At 42.8% G+C, this 20,882-nt stretch overlaps 2 protein-coding genes across 5 annotated transcripts; both read right to left on the bottom strand.

The window, feature by feature from the left end:
• Window positions 1-503: 503 nt before the first annotated feature.
• Window positions 504-13,330, bottom strand: LOC112901317 (phototropin-2). 4 transcript variants are annotated; one of them, XM_025970203.1, is made up of 23 exons: window positions 13,175-13,330; window positions 11,977-12,695; window positions 11,793-11,884; window positions 11,436-11,700; window positions 11,108-11,348; window positions 10,930-11,000; window positions 8,169-8,275; window positions 7,975-8,024; window positions 7,772-7,876; window positions 7,384-7,443; window positions 6,907-6,996; window positions 6,347-6,423; window positions 5,699-5,783; window positions 5,232-5,312; window positions 4,925-5,028; window positions 4,135-4,184; window positions 3,668-3,774; window positions 3,219-3,338; window positions 2,539-2,590; window positions 1,522-1,634; window positions 1,082-1,222; window positions 888-994; window positions 504-788 (listed from the first exon to the last, which is right to left on the bottom strand). In XM_025970203.1, exons 2-22 carry the CDS (start codon window positions 12,597-12,599, stop codon window positions 899-901), a joined length of 2,730 nt encoding a protein of 909 aa, XP_025825988.1. In that variant the 5' UTR covers window positions 12,600-12,695; window positions 13,175-13,330; the 3' UTR covers window positions 504-788; window positions 888-898. The 4 variants fall into 4 exon arrangements, 3 of the variants coding, with proteins under 3 accessions (XP_025825988.1, XP_025825989.1, XP_025825990.1); XM_025970204.1 differs by having other exon boundaries at window positions 11,977-12,681; window positions 13,175-13,326; XM_025970205.1 differs by having other exon boundaries at window positions 11,977-12,684; window positions 13,175-13,325.
• Window positions 13,331-18,475: 5,145 nt separating this feature from the next.
• Window positions 18,476-20,650, bottom strand: LOC112900377. Its single transcript, XM_025969208.1, has 2 exons — window positions 20,607-20,650; window positions 18,476-20,031 (listed from the first exon to the last, which is right to left on the bottom strand). The coding sequence occupies exons 1-2, from the start codon at window positions 20,634-20,636 to the stop codon at window positions 19,612-19,614; spliced, it is 450 nt and encodes a 149-aa protein (XP_025824993.1). The 5' UTR covers window positions 20,637-20,650; the 3' UTR covers window positions 18,476-19,611.
• Window positions 20,651-20,882: the final 232 nt, after the last annotated feature.

The raw sequence follows: 20,882 nt of genomic DNA on the forward strand, positions 1-20,882 counted from the left end.
TGCATAAAAATTTGAGCACCTTACAAAAGTTTAGTTATTTAGCTTCACTGAACAAGTACAATGTGATGCCAAATCATGGATTACCTGATAACTGGTATTGTATCAGCCGCAAAGCGTGCATACAAGTAAGATGCTATAGAGAAATGCTAACGTAAGCGATCAACTTGAAATGCCAGATAAGTTGCAGGCACTATTTTGTAGCTGTAGTCTTCGGTGTTTTTTTTTCTACGGCGGGTATGTAGTCTTCGGTGTTGGAAAACGTCAGAGCTGCAGTTGCTGCGCCATTGATTCTTCATGTTTGTGTCGCAGACATAAGCCATATTTCAAAATGAAGAGGTGCTAGGGAATATCTTCTGAATAATTATGCTGCCTCTATTTAAATTGAGAAGGAATTTTATTATCACATATCTGATTCCATTGGAATTCATAGCACACAAGGAAACTTGTTTTGATTTCTGTTAAGATATTCAGAAACTGATTTAGATCCGTACGGGAACCTTGGCTGGTAAATGAAAATTCCATCTCAAATGGTGGTACTAATGTATAACATCAACACTACATGCTACATTTTATTGAACCATCTGTAGAAAGGGTGATGACTTTTACAAGGACGTGATACTATTTATGTAATATATTATGAACTTTAATCTAACCCAAAGAATCACTCATGTACAAGATCTCTAATGCAACTCAGAAGATGATATACAATTCCTTCTATCAGCTCATGAAGCCTCTTATTACTATACATGCTCAAGAATGTTCCTCCCACGAGCGGTTTGTACAGCCTCCTGCAAAAAGTAACACGGTGAGCCTGGCTCAAAGTAATATGTCTTTTTGACCGAACTGTGAAGAACTAAAATGCTCGTTTATGAAAACATGAAGCTGACCTTAAAATGTCTCAATACGGCAGAGTGAGAGAATCTTCCTCGGCCTTCACTTTAACTTCAGATTCCTTCCGAATTAATTTCAGCGGAACATCAAGCTCTGGGGGCTCCTGCACATCAAATTATATTGTTTATTAATGATATAGCAAACAATCATTATCCAACAAACTCTTCAAAGCCTCAAATTTTAAGATCACCATGCAACGAATGAGCGGCCAGTATATATCTTCAAAAAAGGGATGTTGCTTGATATCGTTTGCACCAGCACTTGAGCCAAGTCGAGAAGAGGGATCTCTCTGAAGCAATCCATGGATTAATTGCTTCGCCGCAAGACTAACCTGGATAGAGAGTAATTGTTAATCGATGAACAGAATACACTGTTTGTCGAATTTATGTACTAAAGCATACTTTTTTCACAAAACTCTCACTGCGTGTTTTTTTAAAAAAAAACTAAAAGAAAACTCGGCCATGGGGGGAAGGCCTCCCCCAGGTGTTAAAACTAAGAGGAAACAACTCGTCTGCAGGATGGTTTTAAAATTAGTTCCACACATTTCAAATGTAAATGCACATAGGTAAATGTGACTAGATTCACATGCAAGTGTAGGTAAAACAAAAATAAAAGGAGAAAATTTCTTACCGGAATGCTACTAGGAAATGTAAGGTCTTTGTGCAGGATGTTATAAAATGTCTTTTTCCTGTTCTTTCCTCGAAAAGGTGTCCGCCCATACAACATCTCATACAAGAGAATCCCTATAGCATGGGAAAGTGTGTTAAAAGGAGACTATCAACCTACTAACTAACAGTATAACACATGGAACAAACTCTTAAAATAGGGAATACCTTGATAAAACAACTCTTTATTTGAACATTTCTAGTTCCAATCTATATAGATCATATGCATCAAGCTGAATCAAAGTTACGATAGGTACTTATATCTTAGATCTAAATAACTCAGTATACATATTATCTTGACCACATTATGGTGCCACACCAGTTGAAGACCTCAGGCTGTTTCGTCCATGAATAATTTTAACTAACAAATATTTCAGTACATAGTTCATTTCTACCCTTTTACATATACAATTTGCAAAAGGAGAATGTTAGTTCAAATTCTTCAGGGATCCCCTCAATCCTTGATTGTTTTTTCTTTTCTTTTTCTTTTTAGAAACCATGATCATTTCCATCCAGTTGAATAACTGAAGCACTGGATTGGTGATGATAACCACCTTAGAGGGTTTTTTGTATTGGCAATTAAAGTGAACATCTTTGTGCAAGAATCAAGCTATGGGAAATTCTGTTGCAATACTGCCCTTATGTGTATATATGAAATCCTTGTTTGAAAACACAGCGCAGAAATTACTAAACAGTCAAGTTAACTGAACTGGTAGAACAGCCGGATCTCCTGGTGAAAATCCATGTTTCAAGTTCAATTTCAAACCATTTCCAGGTTATCATGATTACTTTCAGATACAGGGTTGATTGTTCAATGTTTCACTTGCCTACAACTTTAAGGTGATTGCTCTTATTCCTACTCAGAGGCAAAAAACAAATTCACTTTTAACCCATGAACAAGCTTATAGAATGCTCCACTGGCTTAGTATATACGATGACAAAGTTGAAAATACACACTATTTCTTAAGGTCCCATTGCTTACCAAGAGCCCACCAATCAATGGCACTTGTATGTGGTGCACCCGTGATGACCTCCTAACATAACAAAAGAATTACATGATAATTATGTTAGCATGAGAAAAAATAACTAAATGAATTAGAAGTTCAAATAAATTCAACAAAACCATAGGGTTCATTATCAATGTATAAAAAAATCCAAGTTATACAGCTTCTGGTGTTTGAGACCAGATATTATGTTAAAGTTTCAAAGAATCCATTCATAGGGCAATGTGGCATCCTTAGACCATCCATGCTGATTGCTTCCTGAACATAATCTACTTAGTACAAATATTTTAAAATGATATGAAAGTTACCAAACTGCACCCTAACTCCCACTAGAACTTTTTTTGGACATGAAACTGTAACTCTAACTTAGGAGTTACCCATGGCGTATAACTCACTATAACTCCTCTTATTCAGTTATTCTACAATCATTACAAATACTCTCATCATACTTCAATCTATCACAACAAATATCATGATTAATACAAGCATGTGTATGTAAGCGGCATAGGAAATATAATGATCTATTTCAAGATGGTGGGAATAATAACTTAAGATATAATGACAATCACATTCAAATTATATTGAAAATCATTACATGAAACAGAAAAGAGAAACACAATGAGCTAATGAAACTACATATACGGGCACTGTGTCGTACTGGAGCTATGTACTCTTCAGTTCCAACAAAAGAATTTGATGGAGTGGCAGGGTCTGAAACAAAACTTGGGGGGAGAAATTCTTTAGATCTTCTCCGTCTTGATGTTGAATGCTTTATCACCTGCAAGAGTATTACCATTACTAAGGTTAAAGTTTTGTATTTTAAGTGAACAAGCTCTCGTAAAACAAACATGGAGTCACAAACAACACTCTAAATTAACGTGCCATTAGCACCAATAAACAGTTTATGTGTTTTCCACTTCAAATACCATGCAAATGGAAAAGACAAAGACCATCACTTAGGTATTAAGGCACTGATTTAACCCTTGCAATGTTGCACATTCTATTACCGCATATTGTGAAATAATGCGGTACACTGACCGGGAATTGGTATAACGAACAAAATGAAAATGTTGGAATAGCCATTAAAGCTTTGCTCTCTTGACTTACATGGGGTTTTGAAGAAGTCAAAAATGAGAGGTCAAAATCAGTCAGAACAATGTGTCCGTCCTCTTGGAGCAAAATATTTTCTGGTTTTAGATCACGGTATATAATTCCTGCAACACAAAACACCATACATAATTACCAACCTTTGAAATCATTTCAAATAACACCACTTCTTATCTAAAGAATTGAAAAACAGGGCACAAATTTTCATCATTTAAAGGATAGTAACCAGTACTCAATTGATTAGTTTTGTAAAAAAATTATTCAACTGATTACATCTTATTGTAAAGAATTTCAGTTACACATATACAGCCTGGCTGGCTATTTATAAGACCCAACCAGCCAATTTTAAAAAGGTCAATTAAGGACAGTGAAATACTTTGAGTTTCTAGTCCCACAAGCATCTGCATAATGCACATGAGGAAGAGACTTGTCCAAAATGTGAAACTATAAAAACAAAACAGCAGTACCAAGGCAATGGAGATACTCCAGACCAATTACAACCTCCGCAGCGTAAAACCTGCAGATAAATATAAATCAAACAATATACAAGGGAAAAAAAGGTAAAGGTAAGATTAAATAAATATTCATAACAAAAGATTTTAAAAAATGCAAGGCAGAATAATTTTCAAAAATCATTTTCTACCTATATAATCCTCATTAAAATAACAGAAAACTGAACAGTCCTTAGCATAGGTAATTATAGTTCTGAAATTAAAGGCATTTAGCAAATTTTTCTGCCAGAAGAACTGTTTCTTTGGTGAAAAAATAAACCAAAAAGCATATCATAGAAATTCAATTTGCAAGAGGGGTATAACCCTAATGAAATAGAGTTTTTTTTTCAAATGCAGTTGTTTGCAAATCAGCCCATATTAATTAGGAAGAGGATTCATACGTTGCAAAGAATCAAAGCTTATGAACCCAAGCTACAATGACAAACTAAGAACCATTAAAAAAAACCCTATATTAATTACTCTCTCCATTTCAACATTTTTCCTTTTCCTTTGTACCATATTCAAGATGAAATATTACCATTATTATTAGTAAAAAATATGTATAACATTACGAAAACATTTATGAGATGAAGTGTGGCTATTTATGTACTTTACCTAAAGATAAGCTAATATTTGTATCTGACACAAGTACGGAAAGAACACATCAAAATTTGAAGGCACGCGTTAAAATTTTACATCAAATGGCCATGTTTTAGTTAAGAAAATCATCAAGGAGTAATCAGAATGTGCACTTCACAACAGCTACCTTGCAGAGTCTTCTCTGAAAAGATTCATGGGTTGCCTATCAAGCAGTGCAAATAATTCTCCTCCAGGACAGAAGTCTGTTATGAGACAAACATGTGTTGGTGTCTGAAAAATAGACATTGATTAGTCATACGTATATGTTTGAATTCAAAAGTTATCTGAGAAAATAAAATTACTAAAATAGCAAACATGGAGGTGGATGACCTCCTTACAGAAACCATAAGCTGCTAGGTTGTGCACTTTTTTCTTTATTCAGCAATTTTAAAATGATTAAGGTAAGACACAGCCACATAACTCATAGAACTGACCTGGAATGAAGTATATAGTGTTGGTAGAAACGGATGATCTAACAGTGAGTATATTTCTCTTTCGATACAAGCTCGATGAACCTACACATTGCAGAAATTGAATGCAGCTCAATAATCAATCTAGAATGAACAACTTGATATGTATGTTTGGAATCGCGCCCTTGCATCAGGTATCCATATAAGCAAATATATTGATAAATACTAAAATTCCTAAATAAAGTAATATTTTTTCGCTTTTGGAAGATTTGTGCTACCATGACTATTATGAAGTTTTATTGTCAAAATTACCCCTTCATTCATTCAGTTTCCTAGCTTGAATCACTTCCCCTCCCTTCTGGCAGCAGCAGGTACAAAACTAGTAGTTCAACTACTACTTGCAGTATTGATATAAGTAATACCAGGAGTTTGAAAACATACAGTTATAAAAATACAAGAACATATCATCAAAATTTGTTTTAAGAAATTACCTTGTTGCGATTCAACATCACTGATTTGTCCATTGCCTTCATTGCAAATAATTCCCCACTGCCTTGCAACTCCACCAGGTGTACACTGGAGATAAAAACAAAATTGGTATTGTAGCCATTCTTAAACAAAGATATGGTAATACACAAGACCAAGGAGCATGCCAAGTAGACTAAGACATTTGTGTTCATGCAAGGCAAAATCTGAATCAAGCTAGCACATACATAACTCAAACATGACAAAAGCAAAATTACTCAACTGATCAACTGTCTTCATTACTAAATAAATATTTTGAATTGTACAATGTTACCTTAATGGTTCTATATATATGGAACAAAAGAACCACCATACCCTTCATAACAGCGGAACAAAAGTTCTTTTTTTCTTTCTGAGAGAAATCAGTGGGACAAATAAATTACTGAAGGACATGAATGGGCTTATCAGTTTGTTCAGCTGGCATGACAATGGTCAGAGTTCATCAAATATCATAGAATTATGATATAAGGGTATGGAATGTGGATTGGCATCAGTCAAGTGGAGATTTTCTTGCCAGCTGACTTTCAGAACTAATGCAACTAACATTTTAGCTATTTGCCATTAGTTCTGAAAGTCCGCTGGCAAGAAAAGGATTGTTAAGGAGATATCAGTACCTTCCAGTGTCACCACAACCCAAAGGTTTTACAGGCTTGAAGTGCTTCAAGCCAATCTTCTCCCCAGATTTTGTAATCTGAAGTACCACCATAAGAAAAGTTATTATGCTACTATGGCTGAAATTGGAAACTCTATTTGATATTTTTGGCATGCATAAACCAATCTGATGAATATCTAATATCTAAGTTAAAAAAAGATCGAGCATTTTGTGCATAGAATATGTACCGCATACTCTAAATATGTTAAGCATCACAAAGTGATATTGCAAGTTCATGATGCGGCAAAGATTAATGTTGTATAGAAGAGCAGATACAATTGTGCATGTCAAGAGATGGTATACATACCATTCAAGCTTAGCTATGCAAGAAATTACAATATGGAAAAGATTGAACTGAACCCTTATAGAGATGTGTGCAAATGCATTGTCATCCAGCTTTTGACTCTCTTCTGTCCAAGACCCTTAAGCATAATGGAAAAGAATCCTAAAGTAATTTGACTCATTGCTAGTGGTCTAGTGCTACTTGCATCGTAATCTTATCAAAGAACAGTCATAGCTTACCTTTTCTATCGCTATCCAAGAAGAGTTGTATCGTTTGTGAGGTTTTGGAGAAACGGGTTGAGAGTGAATTGCCCACAGGTCCTCTGGTCTCTGCAAATAGAACAAAGAACTGTCTAAACAAAGTAGTCATCTAAAACAATCAAATTAACTAAAATCATCAACATTACAGTAATGGTTTCTGTTTTGTGATGCAAAGTCCATAATGTGCTGAAACCATCTGAACAGATTACAGATCAACTGTGTGCATTACTTGAATTGAAACCTTTTCTTCTCAAGTCACTCCATCTCATACTTAGTTCTCTCTTTGTTAGCAGAACTTGCATGTTTTTATACAGAGCTTTAAATGGACGTCCACAATAGCAATTTACCAAATATTTCTAGGATCAGCTCTAGGGAGTTTGTGAATAGTAGTAGTGAGCTCTTGTTGGCATATACTTTTGGAAAACAGTAAACAAAAAAAAAGTAGATGTACCTTACCAAGTTGGGATCAGGAAGCTCTCTGACTGCTTCATCCACATTCTCCGCTGTAGCTTTGACCTATTTGAATTTGATCCTATTAACAATTAGTGCACTTAAACTGTGAAAGCAACAATACATTTACATACTGCTATAGTCCTGATTATCAAGAAGCTCTATTTCTCAATCCCCTGGCCTATTTATACTAAGTGCCATCACAGTCACTCAAAGAATAATGGAGCTTAACTCATCCAGAGGAAGGATGCTGCAGACAATAATCACCGGAATAGAAACCAACTGGTTGGCACTTCATTTTACCTTTTCAAGTTGATGTCTTGCGAGCCAACTGAAGTTCTAGTTTATATCATCAAAAAGAAAATTATCAAAAAAAAAACACAAGCTAACCTACCAGTTTAGCACTTTGTAGCTCGGTGTTCTCAGAGAGACGACTCGTAAGGGGTTCGACATGGTCGCTTCCATCAAGCTGAACACCGATGAAGTATTGAAGCTCCCCCTACATACATAGCAGTACAGATGAGTATGATCACCAATACTGATGCATATAATGAACAAGCGCAAAGCAAGTTGAGATAAGCAATGGATGGTCAGTACCTTCTGGTCCCACATCGGCTGAAGGTGAAACAAGTTCCAAAACTTCTTCCCTGGTCCATGACAGAGAACAGTGGAAAATATCAGCATAGCACCCACATAAATCATGCATACATTTACTACACTGTGCGGCAGTAAAATGCCAATTACTCACGCTCTGTAGAACATTTTTTTTCGTTTGGGGATGCAAATTTTACCGCTCTTGGTGTAGTTGATGAGCTGGACCGTGATCTCCTTCTGCTCCCGGATGGCCTCCCGGATCTTATCGACAGTGGACATGTCGGTCTCCGGCCCTTGAAGAAATCTGCATACATCAGGATCAGATCACTTCAGTAACCCGTTCAAAACCAAAGCAGTAGAACTGTAGAAGCAAGGAACGTGTAAAGTAGCTACAAAATACAATCACGGAGAAGGCCGCGGAGCCGAAATGCAGAGGCACGCGTAGTCGTATAACACACACCATAGCACGGGGCATCTGACGGAACGCGCGGCGAGAGCAGCGGAGAGAACCCGCTCCCCGGCACCAGGGCAGCCGTTGCACTTGCGCGACGGCCGTGGCGGCCGCCGCGAAAAGGCGAACGGCGGGGTCTCGTGCCCATCAGACCCTGGATTCGGAGGAGGAGGAAACAGCGATGTGCATACATGGCCCAGGGCGAAGAGACGGACGGGCATCCGGCGCGCCGTCGCGGCCGACCGCCGGCTTTGAGGCGGCGGCGCGGCGCCCTCACCAGAGAAACCGCACCCGCCGAGTGAAGGGCCTAATGGGCCACTAAGTTCTGGGCTTTAGGCCATGGATGAGCTTGGGCCTAAATCTTCGGCCGGCTCGACCATTAGGCCTGTTTAGGAGTTTGCTTTCCTAAAAGCATCTTTTGGTGGTGCTTTACTGATTTCGTGGTGATTATATAGCAAATCAAAAGCCACTAATAACTAGAAGCCAAAAAATGTCAATTTTTTTTGAAAAATTGCATTGCAGAAAAAAGAGATCGCTGCAAAGGGCATGGGTCTGCCCTATGTGTTACCGATTTTCTGTTAGAGGAACTTTCAGATTCATATCGGTCTTCAGAATGCTTATAAAAGAAAAAGGCAAAGATCGGGGACTTTGGGTCAGTAAGTGATAGTCTTTCTAGTGCCTAGATCCACCGGATGACATAAACCTTTGTGCTTGAATTTACAAAAGGATACCATGTTGCACATCCAATTCTTCGGAAATTTCGTGATCTCCACCCGATTGAGCAATATAGTTAGGTATCTATGTTTAATGATTTTCATTTAGTGAAACTTTCAAAATTCATGTCAGTCTTAAGAATGCTTGAGAGCAATGATCCGGGACTTCTAATCATTAGATCTGCTGGACGAAATAAACTGTTGTACTGGAACTTACAAAAGGATACCATGTCGATTCTTCGGAAATTTCTTGATCTACACCGAAATGAGAAATACAGTTAGGTGTCTATGTTTACATCTGTTGCATTTCTCCCTATCCATATCTCTGCTCCTGTCAAGCCTACATGTTCCTCATTTGTAGCTCTACTTGCCCTCGTTCGGAGTAGTCATCATCGTTACATCTACTGTTCCTTACAGACTTGGATTTGCATTAAGCTCGAGCATGCGTGCTATAGAAGCAAAGTGCTAGTCAGCTGATATGGGGATCGAGAACTAAAATCGTTAGTGACAGGCGACAGGACTGCCAGCAATGAGATTGCGCATATGATGCAATTAACCATTCGTTTAGACTTAGGGTAAGGTGGGGCATCAATGAGTTCACACTGTACTCCTTAGAACTTTTCTCACCCTCCGGATGATTTGCCAAGTTCCTACTTGTGTGAGAGAGAGAGACAAGTGCTTCTTTCTCGGCCACACATGCTGCACTTGGCCTTCTCCAAAGTCCATATCTGATTTTCTCACAAACTTATTGCTTCATTAAGTTCCGATCATGTCGTTGGCGCCACCACAAGCTTTCACTTCGTCGTGTCAACTGTCCTAGCCATTGATCGGTTCGACATCCCCATGTTGGCAATGTGGAATGGAGGAAGTAAGAGGAAGACTTAGCCTGAACTGAAAGTTTTGATCATGAAGTGGATTGCACCCATGAAAAAATTATTGCTTGAAATGTCTCTCAAATTAGAGGGAAAACCTTCCAAGTCTTTATTGAGAGTTCCCTACTTTATTTTACAGTCAGTTTATAAAAATCTATTTAAAAGTTCTAGATTATATTGGAATTTCTTAGGTTGATGGGTTAAGCTTTTTCAACTGCTACCCTAAAATTAAATTTTCTAGCTGAGGGTTTGTTTACACTTTTAGTTGGGTTCATGGTTATTGTCGTCTACAAGTTCGAATTGTGTCACTAGTAGTATGTTTCATTCAACTTAATACTTTTGGTACATAGGGTTGGCTCTCAAAATTTGCTATGCCTAAATGTGAACATGCCAAAAAAATTTGGCACTTGTTTGGTTGAGATTCAAAATGTAGCATACCTTCTAAAATTGCTAAGATTTTGGTCAAAAAGATTCGCATGCCCATATTTTGGTAGCCAACCAAGTAGGCCCGTATTAACATGCAAAGTTTTAAAGAAATTATGCATTTTACAATGACACACAGCTATTTGAGAACAATGCACTGGATTATAGTTGTCAAGTACCGCCCCCACGCCACCTCGATCACAAATATATATATCTATGTAATTTTAATTCAGTTGTTAAAAGTACAAATAATTTTGCAAAATAAACTTGATCCTACTAGATCCATCATGAAAAATAGATTTCATGATATATAGTATATTTTTCCATTTAAAATGATACGTTTTATAGAAATCGCAAAGTCAAAATTTCACCTTGCGGTCTGATTTTCAGAAGCAGGAAAGTTTCCCATTTTCGACAAAGAATGTATATAGGGCTGCCAGGTTTGAAAAGTAGTAGCAAAACTGTTAGCTCACTGACACGTAGAGTACTTCATGCTCACCTGCAGTTCCTTCCGAGGATCTCCTCCCGCGTGTACTCCGTCAGCTCCAGGAAGCTATCCGACGCGAAGATCTGCACAGTCCAAGCACTCCATTTTGAGAAATCCACGAGAGGCTCACCAGGCCAGAAATGGCGGCGACGCCACCGGTGGGTGGCTGGGGTTTAGTCTGCGTGCTTACGATGGGGTTGTCCGGGATCCTGGGGTCGGTGATGACGAAGTTCTTCTCGATACGCTCCAGAGTGGTTGCCAGGTCGATCCCCTGCCTGATGTCCCTCTCCCTCCCCTCTTTCTCCCAGCTGTTCTTGCGCTCCTTCTCCGTCGCCGCCTCCGGTGGCGCCGGTGGCGCAGGCGCCTCCACCTCCGCCGCCGGTAGCGCCTGCTCCCTGCTTCCCACCGAGCTCCTCTTCCCCATCTTGAACCTGCCAAGAAACCATCCATGCCATGTCATGTCACACGGGCCCTCAGTGAGGAACAGCCACAGCGAGGGTGAGGCCTCTGATACTGACCCCATGAGTGAGCCGCGGCCGCTCAGCTTCCTGCTCAACGAGTCCTCCTTCTTGAGGTCCCAGAGCGGCAACTTGTGGCTGGCGCCGCCGGACGCCGTGCCGGGGCCGACCATCGGTGACGCGGTGGCCGCGGCGCCGGCCCGCGCCGGCGTGACCGGCGGCGGGGGCTCCATGGGCTCCTCCTCGCCCTGGGAGCGGGCGCGCGGGTCCTTCACCGTCTGCACCACCTCCGTTATCGACGACATCGCCGTCTCCTTCTGCCGGTCTGCGGTTTCATTTCAAGAACAGAGGCATGATCATCGTCTGCATTGTGAGTAGGCCAGGAACGGGGAGTTGCGTTCGCCACCGGCGACTCACCGTCGTAGCGGATGAGCGAGACCGGCAGCTCGTTGGGCCGCATGCGCTTGTCGCTGAGACCCTCCGTGTACTTGCTCACCTCCACTTGCATCCTGCCACGGACGATCACGCGCAACCCATCAATCGATTGCAGATGAATCAAAGCAGAGCAAGAGCAGGAACAGAGAAGAAGAAGAAGACGCACCCGATGAACTTGATGACCTTGCCGTTGTCGTCGCGGATTGGGGTGACGGTGAGCAGGTTCCAGAAGGGCGCGCCGTCCTTGCGGTAGTTGAGCAAGCGGCCGCAGAAGCTGCGTCCGGCCTTGACGGCGTCCCGGATCTTGGCCACCTCGTTCATGTCCGTGTCGGGGCCCTGCAGGAAGCGGCAGTTGCGGCCGATGACCTCCTTGGGGGAGTAGCCGGTCATGGTGTAGAACCCGGCGCTGGCGTAGATGATGGGGCAGTCCGGGCGCGTTGCGTCGGAGACGACGAAGGTCTGCTGCAGGTTGGACAGCGCGTCCTTGAGCTCCTGCGACACCCGCGGCAGCGACGACTCCCCCGACGCGCGCGCGCCGTCCAGCGACGACTTGGTGCTGCCCACGCCGCTGTCGCGCCCGCGCTGGAACGACGGCTGCCGGTTGCTGCTGCTGCCTCCGGCGGCGGCTCCCGGGGAGGACGACGCCAGCTCCTCCACGATCTCCTTGACGCCTCCCGACCAGGAACGCGGCGGTGGGAAGGTGAAGCTGCCGCCGCCGTCGGCGCCCGACGGGAACGCCATCCACTTGTCCACCTTCTCCGCCGCTTGCCTCGACGACCCCGCCGCCATGGACGCCGGCGGCGCTGCTCCTCCGACCGCTACGACGAGGCTGTCGCGATCAACGGCCGCGCAGGTGCGGGCGAACAACCATCTGCTGAATCACCGCTGCCGGCAAGAATCAATCGATTGTTTTGGTCTGTGGTGAGGAACACAAAAACAGCAAAAATCTAGCAGGATGTTTTGGTCTGTGAAGCGAGAACGAACACCGGGGAAACTTGTGTGAACTGGATTTAGCACCTAACCCGACAGGCGACAGAACAGTAGCAGAGCAACAAGGAGCAGCTAGCTAGCTACTAGCTCACTGTTGCATTATCCAGAGCAGGCCAATGGAACGAACCACTGCTGCTGGAATACTTTATTGCCAGGAGTAGACGAGCAGTAGGGTGAGTAGCAGAGTAGGAAAGGCAGTAGGTCAGGCACATAAAAGGAAGGAAAGTACAAGGACATTCACAAGCAGGAAACACACAATCCAGCAAGTAATCCGCAGCAGGGGGTAAGAACAAGTGGCGATTTTCCTTTGGATATCAAGTGAAATGAAACCACCTGATGGTTGATGCAGGTAAAGAGAGAGATGGCTGTGGCACCTGAACTTGCAGTGGGCAGGGCAATGAGGCGCCGGAGAGCGGAGGGCAAGCGGAGAGGCGACGAGGACAAGACAGAGAGCAAGAGGAGGAGATCGAGGTGGCCGGAGAGAAAAGAAGGGCGGGTGGAGCAGGGCAAGCTGGCGCGGCGAGCGGATAATGCAATCCGGCCCGTGAGCGACTCACGGTCGTCCCGGCGCCCCTCCCCCCGGCTTCCGTGGCCGCGGGAGTGCCACCGGTCGACGCCCAGCCCGCGGCCGGCAGGGCACCACCGGCCGTTGGGCCCCGGCTGGGCGACGGCGACGGCGACGCGGGAGATCTTTTGGGGCCGGCCGGCGTGCGGCCACGGATGGGGCTGCCGGATGGGCGGGTGGGTGCCGCCGTGGCGGGGCGCCGTTTGTACGGCCGTCGCTGTCGTCGCGAGGCGGCAGGTTCCGGCGACGGTAACAGCGGGGGAATCGACGCGGCCGCGGGAACAGGAAGCCATCTTCCGCTACCGCCAGCCACCGAACTCGGAAGTGGAGGAGCAGTCCCTCATGCTGGGCTTAGTCTGGCCATTCGGGCTACTCGAATTTTTTGGGTCGGATTTTTCGGGCTTTTGGGAAATTCAGGTATTCGAAAATGCTACTCGAAATCGGGTTTTTAAAAGCTAAACCTGAAATTTCGGATACCCGAATATTTCGGGTTCGGGTTCGGGTAGCCCGATTTGGCCCGAAATTTGATATCAGGTTAGAAATCAGTGTTACATGTACAGATTTAAAGCATGATCAATAGTTAACAACAGCCAAACAAACGAGTATTAAAGAGCATGCAAGACTGCAAGTCAATAAAAATAAGGCTAAGAGAAGTTTGTAACAAATGTAAAGGCATAGAACAGTAGAACAGTAGATTAGTCTAGCGACTTAGATGGGTCAGTGGGCTGAGGTCAAAGTGGGCTCGCTGGATTTCTGCTTCTGAAATATTTTGGGCTATTCGGGTAATTCGGGTACCGCGGCCTACTACCCGAACAAGCCCGAAATTAATTCGGGTTTCACGATTCAATACCCGCGGGAGCCCATTGGGTATCGGACTTCGGGCTAAATGGGTTCGGGCTCGGGTTTTTCGGATTTCGGGCTTCGGGCTCGGGTTTTATGCCCAGGCTAATGCTGGGCTCGTGAATTCGCTGTCTCCCGTTTCTTGATCCATCATATCGATCCTCTCGATCTCAAGTTTCCACTCGATGCATTCATGCTCCAACATTACCATGTCTCTCTCTCCAACACACATGGCATGTCTCCTCCAACATTGGGGAATACTGCTAGCTCCTTTGTCATCTCGACAGTGGCACGCCTCCAAACTATAAAATGTAGGGAAAATTCTCTAGAAGGTCCTCAAGCAAATGACGCTTCCTTTTATGATCCTGCAAAACTGAGACACCCTTCTGTCGCCTCCTTTTTATTTTCGTTCCCTTCCATAACCCTCCCGTTACATCTGCAGTTAAGTCCCAGTTAAGTGACTGTGAAAAGACCATAGTACCCCCGGAGGAAATCCCCTGCAAGGCCCTCAAACAAATCACGCTTCCTTCTATGGCCCTGCAGCCCTCCGCCCGCCGCCCGGCGCCTGCCGCCCTCCGCCCGCCGCGCGCCCGCCGCCTGCAACCCTCCGCCCGCCACGCGCAGCCCTCCGCCCGCCGCGCGCCGCTCACCGCCCGGCGCCCGCAGCCCTCCTCCCGGCGCCCGCAGCCCTCCGCCCGGCGCCCGCCGCGCGCCGCCCGCAGCTCGCCGCCCGCCGCACGCCGCTCATGGGATGGATGGGGGAGATGGGGTCGGGGGTGTGTGTGGGAGTGGCAGGGGCAGTTCAGACCAAGATAGTTTTCTTCTCACCTCAAACCTTAGGTGCTGTTCGGATCCAAGGGCAAATGGCAAAAGGGCAAATAGTAAAATTTTTGCTCCTGTCACATCAGATGTTTGGACGCTAATTAGAAGTATTAAATATAGTTTAATTAAAAAACTAATTACATAGATGAGGACTAAATGACGAGACGAATCTATTAAGCCTAATTAATCCATAATTAGCAAAATTACGGTAGCATTTGCCCTTTTGCACTTTGGGGTGTTTGGATCCAAAAGTGCAAAAAAAGTGCAAAAGAGCAAAAATTTTGCACTTTCTCTTTCTCTTTCCATTGGATCCGAACAGGCCCTTAAACCCTAACAGAATGGGCTAACGGATCTAATGGGAGGGCTATGGAAGGGAACGAAAATAAAAAGGAGGCTAGAGAAGGGCGTCTCAGTTTTCCAGGACCATAGAAGGAAGCGTCGTTTACTTGAGGGCCAGGGAATTTTCCCTAGAATCTATGCGTATTCAGTTGCAGCAATGTTCGGCCCGACTGCATGATGGTCTCTTGAATGCAAAACCGCTTTGGAAACCAGCCCGATCCAGAGGGCGAAGCGCCACATGCTTTGGTGCTAAAAGCTTAATTGCAACCACCGTTTAATACAATCAGCTCGCTGAGTTGATACTACAATTCTGATGGGAGTTTCTTGTTTGATAATTTTTTTAAAAAAATTGAGATATATATTTGTGTCAAATTCATTTTGCTCAACCATCAGTTTCGAAAGGACGATGCAGAGACGGCCGGCCATGATTGTAAATGATCAGGTTTGTGTTGCAGAGGTTCTGCCATGTACAGCTTCTCTGTGCCAAGTATAATTCTTCAAGGACTCGCTTCACCTCCTAGGGTGGAACAGGACAAAGAGGGCGTACCGACAAACCATTCAGCGGATATTTGTTTTGTTTTGCTAGCTTATCTGTATTGAATTCCTCTGCTCTACAAATATTCCGAGATTTGTTGTTCTTTATTGGGCACACGGAGCGCACAAACACAAAAACACGAAGAATTATAAATCCTTTCCTTCGCGATAAAAAAAGGATTTTAAATCCTTTTGTGCATATTTTCCAGCATGCATGTTTACAACAAGAAAAAACCACAAGCATGTATTTGGACGTAGTGGAAATTCCCAACTACCAGATAGATGCATGGATGCCTCGAAGAAACGATTGGAAATTTCCAGGAACCATCTTTTCAGACATTACTTTTTCACTCAGGATCTTCCTACAGGACTAGATTGTAATAAAAGACACAGCTTTTCTCGGACAGATAGCAGCCTTTACAAACCTTTTCCCTAACGGATGTAAAGGAGTGGCCACGGAAGCTTCAATTATTTTTTTTTCAGGTAAAGGAAACTTCAAGTCTTTATTGACGTTGAATATCGAGGCACTGATTTTTTTTATATATTATAGCCGTCAGCGATCCCCCGTCAAGAATACCTAGAAGGCTAGAGCCGCAAAAAAAATAAAATCATAATGGTGGGTAAATGGGGTGGGTGAAATTTCTCATTCCCATTGTGGTAAAGCACTAAAGCGCATATCGAGCTAATATAAGTGAGTTCTTAACAATGGGCTGAAGCTGGCGTGGCTTGTATGGTTCTAGAAAATATACTGCTATGACCGAGGTTTCTCCCGGCCCTTTTTTTTTCTATTTTCTAGCTTCGCCACTTCTCACTTGGAGGTGTAGCGTCGCTTGTGTGTTTTAAGCCCTGCACTTCCAATATCAAGCCAATGCATGTCTTTGTTTCACACACAAAAAGGGGTCCATGTCTCTGATCGGTTTTGCTTATTGTTTTAATGACGTGGATAGTGGCTGCCATGCCACCACCAGGTTTTGTCACCGTATCATGATGCATGGATGTTGACATCAAAATATAGGCCTTCAAATCTAGTTGTCATGGAAATTTTGGAAGTCATATGATATATTATATGGTTTGACTACGTGTACATATATCTATTCATGGTAAAAAAATGTACATCCGTTGTGACTACGGATGTAAGAATAACCAATAATGTTTTCTGAATCAGCTAATTAATTACTCTTTCTGTTCTGAAATATAAAGTATCGAAGGATCCAAATATAAGGCATTCTAGGATGTTTTGAAAACTAATTATTGCCAGCCAGTCATGAAATCATCAAAATAACAACCAAACAAGGTATTAAATAGGGTATATGTGTTTTTTATTCTTTCACTTAAACTGTCTTAGAATTGCTAGAATGCGTTATATTACAAGACGGAAGGAGTATGTTTACTTGCCATTTTAGTTCATTTCTATTTTTTAATAGCTTGCAGGAGCCGTGTTATATCTTTGCCAAGTCCTGCAATTCAATATTACATAAAACCTTAACAAACTTGAACTCAATAGGAGATATATAAATCATTAAGTATTACGGTAACTCAGGACCTCCAAAGAGGCCATCTTGCGGAGCGTAATTTCCACGTGTATCTCTTGTTCGACCAGGATTGCACTCATCCATCGAGGCTATGCCAGTTCCTCTCCTTCACGTGTTCCAAGCCGTTTGACACAGGTCGGATTGCAAGGCAAAATTCGTGCGCCTGTCATAGAACCAGCGAGGCTGCTGGTTCGTTGCTCAAGTAGTCCGAACTGTGGGTTCGATAAAACCTTATATTATGTGTATATTTCTTTCAACTACAACTGAAATGTTGGTGGTCACTGCAGGAGGCATTTAAATCGCAGAGCGGGATTTGAACTCCCACCCCTCCACTTTTTCTTCGGATTTTTATGAAATTTAAGCTTTTGGGTCCCATGCTGTGATATGTTGGACCGATTATAGCCCGATAGGACTGCAGATTAAGCCCACTATAGTACGGAATATGGTTTAGATCTGTATTTTTCCTAGCTGATCTTTTAACCGGATCGAGCCGGTCAAGATGCCGGTTCATAGTTTTTCTGGTTCAATCGATGGTCCGGTCTGGTTCTTTGTTGTGTCGCGCCTATCTTGTCGGCATTGAGCAGCCACATAAAGAATTTGTGCTTTACCACTGCATCTGCTTTCTAGATAGACTGGCCATGAAAAGTACTAAATGATCCGGCAAAATGGATGATGTAGCCCTAGCCTGTTCTTCCAATAAGTATTATAGTTTCGATTGGTGGAGAACTCGATGTTGGTGATCCGCGTTTCTAATCAGACACGATTCGAACCCCTACAACCGTTACACCGCTGCTCCGTTGGTTATCAACCAAGCATAACTCGATTGACCTCGCCAAGAAGGCTATTCCCTACAAGCGAATCGAAGAACGCAAGCAAGAAAAGATAAACACACAATCTAAAATTGCAGATGTATATGAAGCAAATCAATATGGGGTTCAAAATCTAAACACAAAATAACTAATTACCATAGTGGTGTAGAACAAGAACGGGGCCCTGACTCACAGCAAAGGACTCGACGTCACAGTTACAATAAAAGAAGAAGGTTTCTCAATAAAAAACTAGAACTAAATAAAACTCAAACCCTAATGTGGCGGCTGCCACTGAGTTTATACCGAAGGGGGGACATCCTAGGGTTGAGGGCAACTAGGTGGGGGCGTCCTCAACCTAGGCTTAACGAGCAATATGATACAAGGCCGACTTGACCCAAAATAGGTGATGCAGCACCTTATCATGGTCACACAGAATGATCCATAAAACTTCTAGAGCTCGGACCAAAACCAAAAGAAAACTTACATTATCTTCTTTCCAACGCATCAAAGAACGTCTCGTTTCGACGTCGTATGAAGGAGATAACGGCGTTTCCGTTCAGGGTGGTCGCCTGAGTCCGAACCAGACGTGAAGACCAAGTTGGTGACGAGTTGTAACTCGTAGAAGACCAAATCTCGGGTGTATCCAGCATGGTGATGTCCTCATCATCCTCCCCTTCTTAATTGGAGTCGTCCTCGACTCCATCCCACCATCAAACTCCTGCAAAAGGTTAGTGACGGCAGTACGTAATTTGCTAGATATAGGAGTAGGATCATGTAAAAATGAAACATGTTTGCAAATCATGGTACGGCGTGGTGCTGCATCAATATAATTTTTAGCATTAAGAGATGTCTTAGCAAATAAAGCATCTCCTTTCAACTTAATCTCTTGGGTGGGTGGGTTTAAAGCATGATCATTCTTAGAAATTTCAGCAATCTTTTTTTATCATGTTCACAATTTCAGTTGGAGTTAAAGGAAGTAAAATAATTTTCTTGCCCTTATGCATCAAAGTATATGTATTAGTTCTACCATGGTGTAAATCATCAGTATCATATTCCCATGGATGACCTAATAAAAGCGAACATGCTTACATTGTTACAACATCAAAATCAACATAATTATGATATGAACTAATGAAAAAGTGTATTCTTGCTGATTGAGTTACCTTTGCCTTAGCACTATTATTAAACCATTCGAGGTGATAAGGTTTGAGATTAACACATGCGGTCAAGCAAAGCTTCTTAACCAAATCCGAACTAACCAAGTTATTGCAGCTCCCACTATCAATTATTGTATGAACACGATAATTCTTGACAATGAGGAATATGTTGAACAAATTATGGTGTTGTAGCTTCTCCGGCTCGTGTTCAAGCTATGTACTCAACACACGCTGTACAAGAATAGATTTGTAACCCACAGTAGCAATTATAGGATCAGTGGCCTCTGCTTCGCTCTCTAAATCTGCAACATAGTTAGCAGCAAGAGCCAAATCATCTTCAACATCACTAGCATTTACATACCCTCCATCATTGGTAGCAATAAATGCACGACGACTTGGGCAATCCTTCATGACATCTCCCATGCCCTTGCAGCGGTGGCACACGATGTTGGTGGAGCGGCTCGATGAAGTACCAGTAGAAACAACTTTCTTCTGCGGTTGGTTCTGCATAGACGATGCATTACTTACCTCGAAAGTAGGTGTAGTATCCGGTGGTGTTGCTGGTGGCTTAGCAACATGTGCCTTGGGCTTATCAAGGTCGGAACGCTGCAGAAAAGATCTTCCAGGTTGGACCTAAAATTCTGATATTGTCATTGTCCATGTACTTCTCTTTCAGCCTTAAGAGCAAGCTGATATAATTGGCTGAACCTGGTCCATTCTTTATAATCAAAGATATCCTGTATATCACGATGCAAACCACCAAAAAATCTAGCACAATTATCCTGATCATCCTCATGTATGATACAACGTGCTAAACCAATAATGAGCTCCTGATAATATTCCTCTACCCCTTTATCACCTTGATTTAAAGTTTGCAACTTCAAACGCAAATCACGTTGATAATAAGGAGGCACAAAGCGAGATTTCTTAGGTTGTTTTAAAGCATTCAAAGTATGAGGTATAGTATTAGCATTGTTAGGAGCAGTGCAAAGGTCATTCCACAAAACTAGAGCAAAACTAGTAAACTCATTCATAGCAAGTCTAACTTTATGCTCAGCAGGAACCAAATAAGAATTAAACTTTTGTTCAACAGCAAGTTTCCAATCTAAATATGCCTCAGGGTGAGCAGTACCAGCAAAAAGGAACCATGGTAAACTTTGTTTTAGCAAAAGGATCATTATTACCACGATTATGATTACCTCCCATACCATGATGATTACGCCAAAGACGATCAGCATCAAGATCGGTATCATCTTCCTCTTCCTCCTCACCCTCCGGTGGTTGATGTTGGGGCCATCGTGGAGGAGGCCGTTGTTCAACATGTTCAATTCGGGTGACCAGATTATTAATAGTTATCACCATCTCCTCAAACTTCTCATTGATGTAGGTGCGCTGGTCATCAAGTAGCCTCATAAGCTCATCCTTGGACACACACTCGTTGAAGTCTGAAGGGATCTCCACTCCTTTCCTTGATTTTTCTGACA

Source organism: Panicum hallii, chromosome 7 (genome assembly GCF_002211085.1).
Source record: "Panicum hallii strain FIL2 chromosome 7, PHallii_v3.1, whole genome shotgun sequence".
NCBI classification, from domain to species: Eukaryota; Viridiplantae; Streptophyta; class Magnoliopsida; order Poales; family Poaceae; genus Panicum; species Panicum hallii.